This window comes from Podarcis bocagei (genome assembly GCF_964188305.1).
Source record: "Podarcis bocagei genome assembly, chromosome: 11".
In the NCBI taxonomy this organism is placed as follows: Eukaryota; Metazoa; Chordata; class Lepidosauria; order Squamata; family Lacertidae; genus Podarcis; species Podarcis bocagei.
In genome coordinates, this window is record NC_138136.1 from 36,444,500 (window position 1) to 36,455,699 (window position 11,200).

The following is an 11,200-nucleotide window of genomic DNA, read 5'->3' on the forward strand; positions in this document are numbered from 1 at the left end:
TTCAGAGATCACTCTAAGAAACTAAATATACAACGTAGATGGCTTGTGATATGTTTTTGAAATGTTGTGCAAGATGAAAACAGTTTACAGTGGGAGGAAAATATAAATATAGAAGACCAATCATCACAGGGAGGTTTGAAGGAAATGGAGAGCCAATTTTGTCTATAAAGCTGAGTAAACGCACTTTTAAAATGAGGTGAACATGTTAACTCCCCCCCACCTGCACTGTTTTGGCGGTTCTTCTTAACCTCCAGAGCAGATTGGGGATCCCAGAGGAGAGAAAATGGGGTGTTCCTTGCGCTGGCTTTTGCTAGTGGGTCTGGATAGTTGTATCCAAACCAACTAAAATCAAAACTGACCCATTCTGATCAAGATATGTACTGGACATCACACCTCAGAAAATTACTGAATGTTTGAATAATCCAACAAAAACGCCTTCCATGGAAGTCTTTTGATACTGTTTTTCCATTTTATTTTATTTTAAAAAAACAACAACCCTCAAACATAAAACAATGAATCTGTTTTGATAGTGCTAAGCTATTAGAAGAGGATGTCTGGAGGGGAATATGGTCACCTCACAATCAAGAAGGCTGTACAACTCAGAGCTCCTGCACTCAGGTACATAATTTCTCTTCAAAACAACTCATTAACTGGGAATATTTGAAAGCTTTTACCCCCACTCGGAAGGGGAATGTCAGCAGATATGCTGAGATCAAAACAAGGTAGTATAACAAACTTTCTCAAGCCGCCGCAACATTGGGGAGAAGCCAGGGCAATGAGCCAGCACAGAGATAAGATGGCATCTAGTCCAATTAAGATACTATGCAGTGCTCAATGTATTCTCATTAAAGAAAGGATAACAGAAACATGGAGTGAATCCAATGTCAGAAAAATTAGTTGGAACCATATTTGGTATTTCAGTCCTGTCCTTGTAATCAATCAAATGGTAAATGAAAAATTTAAGACATCATGGGTGGGGGGAAATAAAGAAAAATAATATACAAAGGTAAAGTGACCCCTGACCATTAGGTCCAGTCGTGACCGACTCTGGGGTTGCGACACTCTTCTCGCTCTATAGGTCGAGGGAGCCAGTGTTTGTCCGCAGCTTCCGGGTCATGTGGCCAGCATGACTAAGCCGCTTCTAACGAACCAGAGCAGCACATGGAAACACCATTTACCTTCCCGCCAGGGTGGTACCTATTTATGTACTTGCACTTTGACATGCTTTTGAACTGCTAGGTTGGCAGGAGCTGGGACCGAGCAATGGGAGCTCACCCCATCACGGGGATTCGAACTGCCAACCTTCTGATCAGCAAGTCCTAGGCTCTGTGGTTTAACCCACAGCGCCACCCGCGTCCCAATATACAGTGGTATCTTGGGTTAAATACTTAATTCCTTCTGGAGGTCTGTTCTTAACCTGAAACTGTTCTTAACCTGAAGTACCACTTTAGCTAATGGGGCCTCCTGCTGCCCCCGCGCCGCTGCTGCGTGATTTCTGTTCTCATCCTGAAGCAAAGTTCTTAACCCAAGGTAATATTTCTGGGTTAGTGGAGTCTCTAACCTGAAGCGTATGTAACCCGAGCTACCACCGTAGAAGGAATAAATTCAGGATTGCTGTGGGAAACAATGAAGGCAGTGTTTAGACGCATATGTATTTTAAAAAAAAATAAATAAGACCGCACATGACAAGAAGTTCAAAACAAATTTGCAAACAGCTGCAAATTAAGCAAAAAGAACTAGAAGCAATAGAAATAGATAAAATGATGAATATAAATAGAGGAAACGATGGAGCAATTACTATATTTAAAACAAAAATATTCTTAATATGGGCATAAGGGATCCAAACTATTAGCTGCCAGGTTGCAAAAAAGAGAGAAACAAAGCAACAATTACAGGTATAAAAATGAAGACAAGAGAAAGACTTTCTAGCAGAAAATTAATATGTGGTGGGAAGTCTCAGAGGCATGCTCAGAGTTCAAGGATAAATTCCATCCAGAGAAAAACACTGGGTTGTGAAGCAAGGGAGTGACCATGGGGAGGGTTCTGAGAGCCAGACAGAGAGGGAACAGGAGGAGGATTGAGCTGTAAGATTCCCCTCCTCTGTCCTAAGGGGTGGAATATCTCACCCAGGCAGCTGGAGATTCAACTTCCTGCCAGCAGTGGTGACTGATGAAAAGTTATTGCATGGAGTGGGGAGGGAAGGGAAACAGTCCTAAAATTATTACTGCTTTTGCTCATGAATATAACGTTCCAAAATGTGATCCAACAAAGTCTTATCATGTGGCATGTTATGGCTGCCTTTCTTCTAAAAACAGATAGAATGTAGGAGGAATATTAGCTTGGCTAATTGTTCTAAAAACATCTGCCTTTATTCAGCAAAGGGAAAAATGTGTGTGGGTTAATGTGCGCTTACACCATTTACATTTTACATAAATTCACAAAGATTAATAAAGTTAAGTGGAAAACAAAGGGGAAGGAAAACGAACTTAAGAGCATTTCACTGAAGTACATGGCAGTGAAAAGGGTGTAATACTAGGAATTGATGGAGTTTAGCCAAACCAATAGGTTTTGCACCCAGTATTATCAGAGCATTAGCTCTGCTCTTTACCTATTAAATATTTAACCCAACTATCTTATAATACCTTATTTAGATTTTTTCTCTTATTAAAGATTTGTCAGCTTTTGGGGTTTCATTTGTGTTTGTAGTTTTTAATTCAATAATTCTTTACCAAAATACATACTCTCATATATGTTTTTCTCTTGTAAGGTTTAAGAATGTGATGTTTGAAATTATACCTGGTGAAGAGGTAGGTGACTTTGATATCAAAGATAAATTCTTAGGTGTGGATATGGAAAAGTCATTTTCAAGTAAAATACCTTGTAAGAAATAAATCTTTGTACAGATTGGATTTTGAGATGAGAGTAGAAAAATAGACAGGAATTCAAAGAACCTTGCAACTTTTGTTTGTTGCTTTAGTATTGAGACAAAACTGAAACAGTCCAACTGATGCTCTTGAACAAACGAAATGCAAAAGGAGTCTGCATCATTAGCAAACACAAACTCATGGAGTTTCTTCCATCATTGCATCATTTCCTCTACTAGACAGAGGCCTGTAAAAGACATGTCAAGTCTCCAATGAAAAAAATGCTTGTACTCTATGCATTCCTTAATTAATTACTTAGCTGTTTGTTCTTGCTGTACAAAGATGCATGGTTTTGAGGCTCTTTTTTCTCTAGAGGGCTGGTATTATTTTCTATGCTGTGGATGACAAATGAATTAGGCTTGAGAAGAGGGCAGCTAGATGCTTTGTCTACATATATGTTTTACTTTTTGGTATTTGATCATATGCAATACCATAGATCTTCCTAACAGGAGGAGAGACCATTCAAGTTCCACTGTGAAATCTAGGAAATAAGTGTGCATCTGCCAGGTTGTTACTGGCATTTATATTTCAAGAACGGATATACTTTCAGTTGGGGAAAGTGTACTGGGGTAAGTACAGTAATCCCACAACTTACACATATTTAACTTATGTGCATTCAGCTTTATATGTGTAGCCAATAATAATAATTTGAAAGGGTTCTGTAAAAAGGGTGTTGGCAATCCCTCCCACCATTGAGCCCAATGGGTTTTGACCATGCACGATCTTTGCTTTAGGCATGATCCCCACGTAAGTTGCAGGCTTCCTGTACGTTTTTTCTGTGTTTCTGTGAATATGGGGTGAATATATCTTATTTATTTCAGATCAGTACTAAACAAGGGTACAAATGGATCTGATGTGATCGTTAAAGAATGATACAGTAAGGTTTTGGCCTTCATGACTTAGGACCAGGGTAGCTTCTCTCTATATAGGCACATTAAAATGTTGAGAGACTCCTGTAGTACCATATTGGCCTGAATATAAACCTCACTTTTTTCCAAATTCCAACTGTGAAAAGTTAAAGTGCAGCTTAAATTTGCAACCTTACAAAAATTGGCTTTTACTATATCGCTGCTGAAGGTGTAGCTTATATTCAGATGCAGCTTATATTCAGGCCAATACGGTACCTCTGTCTTTTGAGATGCTACTAATGGCCACAGAGGACATTTTCAGTGGTGGCAGTCCAGTTATGGAATATTCTACCCAGAGATGCTCTTTTGGCACATTTCTTATTGTTTTTAAGACAAAAGAACTTTTTTATTTTGCAAAGCTGCTTTGATAAAACGTTGAACCATTTTCCAGAGGAGTAGCCCCGATTGCCTTTTGCAGCAAAAACAAGCCTTGTGTGACACCTTCAAGGACCTGTGCATAAATTATGACAGTGGTTCCCAATTAGCTAAGGACTGTGGACCCCCTGTTTTTTCAAGCCATGGTCCCCCTACTTTTGAAAATGTTGATATTTTTGTCATGTGAATGGTGCCACAGAACACAGACCCCCTGGGGTTCCTGGACCACCAAATGGGAACTACTGAATTATGGCAAAAGCTTTTGAGGACTTCTGTGCACTTTCTTAAATGCATGAAGTGTAATTCTGAGTTATAGGTGTATATTATACCTGTAGCAGGGAGGAATTGTAAAAAATGGGCTCAGTAGAAAAGTTGTTGCTGTTGCTGTTTAGTCATTTAGTCGTGTCTGACTCTTCGTGACCCCACGGACCAGAGCACACCAGGCACTCCTGTCTTCCACTGCCTCCCGCAGTTTGGTCAAACTCATGCTGGTAGCTTCAAGGACACTATCCAACCATCTCATCCTCTGTCGTCCCCTTCTCCTTGTGCCCTCCATCTTTCCCAACATCAGGGTCCTTTCCAGGGAGTCTTCTCTTCTCATGAGGTGGCCAAAGTATTGGAGCCTCAGCTTCAGGATCTGTCCTTCCAGTGAGCACTCAGGGCTGATTTCCTTAAGAATGCAGAGGTTTGATCTTCTTGCAGTCCATGGGACTCTCAAGTGTCTCCTCCAGCACCATAATTCAAAAGCATCAATTCTTTGGCGATCAGCATTCTTGTTGGTCCAGCTCTCACTTCCATACATCACTACTGGGAAAACCATGGCTTACTATACGGACCTTTGTTGGTAAGGTGATGTCTCTGCTTTTGACACAACTATGTATTCTAATGATAATTCACAAAACACTCTTGGTGAGACACAAATATTAGCTCTGGGTTAGTATTGGCCTCTATTATTTTTGTGGCTTTTTAGCTTATTGTGGCTTTTGCATTTTAATTATCTCCTTAAAAACCACCAGAAGTAAAGGCGGTGAACTGGCGCTCGACTCTGGAGGGCGGATTCCCTTCAGAGCTTCCCGCCCACTCCTCCGCTTTTGGGGCGGTGACTCTCCCCTCAGGCCGCCTCCGCCACACTTAGCGCGCTTGCTCGCCCCTCCGCCTGCGGTCCCTCAAAGCAGCCCGGGGAGACTTCGGAGGCTGACCCTTTGCGCCCGCGAGCTCGGCGCTTTTGCCCCGTGAGGCGGCCATGGGGCAGCCGCCGGTCCCGCTGTTGCTGCTGGGCTGCAGCGCCGTGCTGGTGTGTCCCCTGCTCTGCCTTCCCTCGTCGGGAAATGGTAAGGGGCTCTCTCCCGCCAGAGGGGAGCCAAGTTTTGGGTGGTCGCTCGCTGGGAGGAGGAGGAGGAGGAAGGCGGGGAGGCAGCTCAGCCATGTTTCGGAGGACACCATCCCGGGGCTGCTGAGGGGGCGAGAGGGACGCTTCCAGGAAGTCGCGTCCGATGGAATTACAAGTAATCCATACTCGAGTTCCATTGGTGTGAATGGCACACGGCCAATGAAAAGTGTTTCGGGTTGGGGTAAACACTCGGGAAGGGGATGCTGGACTAGGTGGGCCATTGGCCTGATCCTGCCGGGCTCTTCTTAGGGGTCCTTTTTCCCGGGGAGCCAAAGGCAGCCCCTCGCGGAGGCGCGCGTGCAATATGTAAAAGTAAATCCTTCTGACAGAACAAAGCTGGCTGCAGGAATGCCTTTGATACTTCGATTCGCCTTCTTCTTTCCTGGCTCATGTTACAGGATGCCTGGGTTGTTGACGCCACTGCCGCCAAGTTGCCGGAGATGCGACCCTTTTGATGCGGGTGGGGAGGGGGCTCTTCCTCAAAAGGGGTGGGATCTTTACCGTCGCCTTTTCTCTCTCTCTCCTCGTCCTATTTATGGTGTTTATTCAGCGCAATCCTGTGGATGCCGTTGAGTTCAATAGGATTTCTTTTACAGGCAAGAATGCGTACCGTTTGAAGACTTGACTGAGTAATAAATGGGGATATGCAACTCTCACAGAACATAAAGTTTTGTTGGTTGTTGGGGAGCACCTCCATAGTTGCGTGGCTACAAAGGAAGGCTTTTAAGTTTTTAGGGTTTCTCCTAGATTCCTTAAATATCGTTAAGGTCAGTGGGAGATGAGCAACCAGTTTTTAGTATATCAGTCCATTGCACAGTAAAAAAATAATATGAAACAACCCGGACCCTGCACAGTCCTTTCTCCACATGCTTCCTCCATGAGAGGTCTGGTGGGCGGAAACAGGAGAACCGGCCTTTTCTGCAGTGGCCCCTGTTTGTGGAATGCTCTCCCCAAGGAGGTTGGCCTGCGCCTTCAATACATATCTTTAGGCGCCAAGCAAAAAGCATTTGTCTTCTCCCAAGCATTTGGCTAATTAAACAATCCATGGCCTTTTAAACTGCAGGGGGGAATTATTATTTTTGTTTGTTACTATGCTATGTATTTTTGTGTTTTTATATTGTAAACCACCCTGGGATGTCATATATGAAGGGCGGTATGGAAATTTAATGAATAAAATAAATAAAAAGATATGGAATGTGAAAGTTACAGAACCTGAGAGTCATTGTTTGCTTTCTTTCTATGAGTAACTTCTTTCTGAATTGTTATGGCTTATAAACCATGCATGATGTATTTTAATCAGTAAAAGAGATAATTCTTGGCTTAGGAAGTGGTTTTTGATATTTCTGCACATAAGCAAATGGTTGCCTTAACAGATCAAATGTTTGCCATTTGTCTTATGTTTTGACAACTTGAAAAAGTTGTAAATTCATGGGGGAGTTTTTACTGCCTGGATTTATTTCAAAGGAACTTTGTGGTCCATTTTCTTTCTTTGTTCTCATAAAGTACAGCAGTGTAGGGAAGAGGGAATCTCGCTGGTTGTTTATTTTCCTCCATTGTTGCTATATTTTTTACATTGCTGACAGATAGACAGTATGTTGACCTAAAACGCTGAGTGAGTCATTTGCTTATCACCATGAACAGAACAGGGAAAATGTGGTTCAAATTGAACATCAACGTTTTATTATCTATCTAGATGGTTATTTTTTACATCAAGGTTAGTTTTTTGTTAAACTTATGAGAAAGACAATCTTCATGTGTTAAATTTAAAGTTGCCCCTTTTGGATATCAACTGTGGTTAGTACAAGAATAAAAAGAGCTTAGTTTATGAACCACTTGGATTAAGAACGCTGCAAATCCAGAAGTAAGTGTTTCGGTTTGTGAACTTTGCCTTGGAATAAGAACATGTTTCGCTTCCTGTTGAGAGTGTTCCATTTGTAAATTGAGTCCCCTGCTGCTATGGGGAAGCACGCCTTGGTTTAAGAATGCTTTGGTTTAACAACATTCTTCCGGAACGGATTAAGTTTGTAAACCGAGGTATCACTGTAACTTCCTATTGTTTCCCCACCACTTGGTTGTCAATCTGCTTGTGCTTCCCATGACAAAAAAAAATACATGTTGGGTGAATACTTTAAAACTATAAGCGCCAGTCTGTGGCTCTTGTTAACAAGACATTAGTAAGTTTGGGTATATGCGCAGAAGGGCACAGAGTTAAATTAACAGAAGGACTTGAATTGTAATTCAATAATGGGTGGCGCTGTGGGTAAAACCTCAGCGCCTAGGACTTGCCTATCATATGGTCGGCAGTTCGAATCCCCGCGGCGGGGTGCGCTCCCGTTGCTCGGTCCCAGCGCCTGCCAACCTAGCAGTTCAAAAGCACCCTTGGGTGCAAGTAGATAAATAGGGACCGCTTACTAGCGGGAAGGTAAACGGCGTTTCCGTGTGCGGCTCTGGCTTGCCAGAGTAGCTTCGTCACGCTGGCCACGTGACCCGGAAGTGTCTCCGGACAGCGCTGGCCCCCGGCCTATAAAGTGAGATGGGCGCACAACACTAGAGTCTGTCAAGACTGGCCCATACGGGCAGGGGTACCTTTACCTTTACCTTACTAATGATCAGCTGCCTGAAAATAGACTTTGCAGCTTGAGGATTACGATTCCAACCACTAGGCAACACAACACTATTTGACTTATACCGGCTCTCTTACCTCGTGCCTTGGTCGTCTGCTGGTGAGTGGGACCCACCACCAGGTAAGGGCCTAAATCAAGTTGTGTTGAAGAAGCAACACTACCACCATACAAATGCAGTATAGGGGAGATTAAGAAACTGGTGCCTAAATGCAGGTTTGAGTTAAAGGTGGGTCCCAGGTCTGAAAATTTGAAGACTACTGATCTAGTGTGTTTTCCAAGTTAACTCTGGCTTTGATTTCACATTTGACTTAATTTCAGTTGCCCAGTTTGAATACTGTGTTCATGTATTGGACTGGATCATGTTTGGCATAATCATGTCTAGAGCAGACCAATTGAAATCAGTGGGACTTAATATGTGGACCGATTTGTGTACATGTGTGTGTGTGTTTCTGTTATATATATTCACAAACAATATATATCTCTCTTTTTTTTATTTTTCAGTAAGTAATAACATTAAATAATAAATTGCTCCCACACAAATACAACAGTAATTTTAAAAGCAGTAAAAAAGGGGTAGGAAATGTTACAGATGTCTCTTTGAAACACAAACAGCAACTGAGAGAGGCATTTTGTTACCAAGGTGTTGTGTGTGTGTGTGTGTGTGTGTGTGTGTGTGTGAGAGAGAGAGAGAGAGAGAGAGAGAGAGAGAGAGAGAGACTGACTGGATGGCACTTCAACCAAGTAGGTGAAAATTAACCTTGGGTTAAGAACTTAATTCGTTCTGGAGATCTGTTCTTAACCTGAGACTGTTCTTAACCTGAGGTACCACTTAAGCTAATGGGGCCTCGGGCTGCCACCGCGCAATTTCTGTTCTCATCCTGAAGCTAAGTTCTTAACCCGAGGTTAAGAGGGTTAGTGGAGTCTGTAACCTGAGGCGTCTGTAACCCGAGGTATCACTGTACTTAATTTGTTTGATAGAAGATTTCCCTTAGTGGCTGGATGTGGTGGATGACTCAGTCTTTCTTCTCTTATGCCTCAACCACAAAAGGTTTGCGCTATAAGCACCACAACTCCGTTCACCTGACCAGCATCTGCAGACTTTGACATTTTATGAAAGATGCTTCTGCACCAAATGCAGTCATGAATAGCAGTCATGGCCTTGGGTCTATCTTCTAACAGCTGTATTTTTGTTAAAGCTGTTGGAACTGTTTACTCATGAGAAGTATTCAGTGACTGTTGGTGTTCTTTAAAGATATCTTTCTTGAGAGATACATCTGGAAGGTTTAATATTGGGCATAATTGAAAGCAAATGCATTTTAAGTTACAAAATCTGCTTTGGGATGTGTCAATTTCTAATCTTCATTTGGCTCTCCATACTAGGCAGAGACTGTTGTTTATGTTGAGCACAAATCATTAATCATGGTTTTGGAGTAACCTAGTCTGGACTGGGATCGTGTGTCGAATTTGGGCATAAAGTGAAAGGGTGTGTCAAAATAAGTCACAATAGTGCTTTATTTAAAATCAATTTAAGAGATATCTGTGTTGAGGATTAAACTTCAGTAGCAACATTTTTTTAAAGAACTAGATCATGAAAGGTCAGTGTGACATCATGCTTGTTGCACAAACAATAGATATGTGTCACTCTCTATTACGTATCTTTATCCTAACAACACTCACTTTAGTAAGCCTCCTAAAATCAGTATGTTTAGGAGCATTTGGAACAACTAATGTTTTAGGATATGAAAGCCCTATATGGAGGAAAACCCCACTGAAGTTGATGTTTCCAGCTCTTCTGTTCTTCCTTATTTGTGAATAATGCTGAATGACCAAAGTACAGTCTACAGAATACTGAGTTTGTTTAGCAGTGCAAAAACACTTTGAGGCTGATGAGAAGTCACATGATCTTTGATCCATTCTTTTGTACTGTGAATGCCATTCCAGTAGTCTAAATGATCTTTCCTGTCATGCCTTTTCAGTAGCTAGACAGGCACTGGGTTAGTAGACAGCCTAAAGTATACAACCCATCGGAAACAAACTTCATCATTAGTTACTTTCCATGTACTATGGACATTTTATAGTTTTTCACAAATGACATCTTGGATCATCTATCACAGTAGTTCTTTTCTGAAGTCATAAATGATTGGATCCATATTAGTGATGGAGCTGTGGTCACAGTGGAGGAAAGGAGTGAGGTGATGTCTCCTTCCCCCTGTAGCTCCAGGTCCCCTGAAAACTGCTCTAGGGGCCCCCCTTGGGCAGAGTGCAGGTGAGGGCTGTGTCCTGCAAAGGCTGTGCGGTTGGGGTCAGAATATATCTGAAATGATTTTTAAAGGACTAATTTCCTGTATAATATACACTTTGTTGTTATTCTTGTTATTACTAATTATTTCTTTATGCATGAAACTGGACACCAAAAACTTGAAAAGAGTTGTTTTGTCTAAGATATAGGTTGGAATTAAAAGATAAGTCATTGTGGGTGACACAATTAGTACCAGGTTTTCTCCAACCTATCTGAAGAAAACCTACAGGCTCAAAGTGCTGTATACTGGAACAACGATGGCCTGTTTTAATTGGGATAGAGAAACAAAATCATTCTGAGTTCTCTTATCATAGCTCTCCAATTCTTTGATGTGATATTGAGCAAGCCTTTCAGAATATAGCCCAATACAACATGGGCTATCAGGTAGATGTTAACCCAGAACGAACATTCTATGTACTGTAATAAGAATTCTGTCTTATCTAAAGGAGGTTTGAAAATCCAATAGGCTATCTTTAGCTTACTGAGGCAAGGGAAAGTCCATGATTTTCGGCAAAGTTTCACTTGATAATCAAGATAAATACTTTTGGAATTTGAATGTTTCTTGCATTGAAACATATATTTAAATAGTCTGGGAAAGTATCTGATGAATATTCAGTGAATAAGAGGGTTTGTAACTGCTGTTGTTAAAATTTCAGAGGTGATGAATAGGAATCCCTGTT

The 11,200-nt window shown here is 41.7% G+C and overlaps 1 protein-coding gene across 3 annotated transcripts in view; it reads left to right on the forward strand.

Annotated features, from left to right (window-relative positions):
- The window catches only part of LOC308597256 (proteinase-activated receptor 1-like), a 60,118-nt gene that overhangs the window by 44,698 nt on the left and 4,220 nt on the right, over positions 1-11,200 (forward strand). Inside the window, exon 2 of one of the 3 annotated variants that reach the window (XM_081213070.1) lies at positions 5,401-5,538. In XM_081213070.1, the coding sequence (XP_081069196.1) occupies positions 5,451-5,538 (88 nt within the window). In that variant the 5' untranslated portion in view covers positions 5,401-5,450. Of the gene's footprint in view, positions 1-5,367; positions 5,539-10,396; positions 10,488-11,200 lie in introns of those variants that run through there. The other 2 variants (XM_081213069.1, XM_081213071.1) reach the window with 2 other exon arrangements.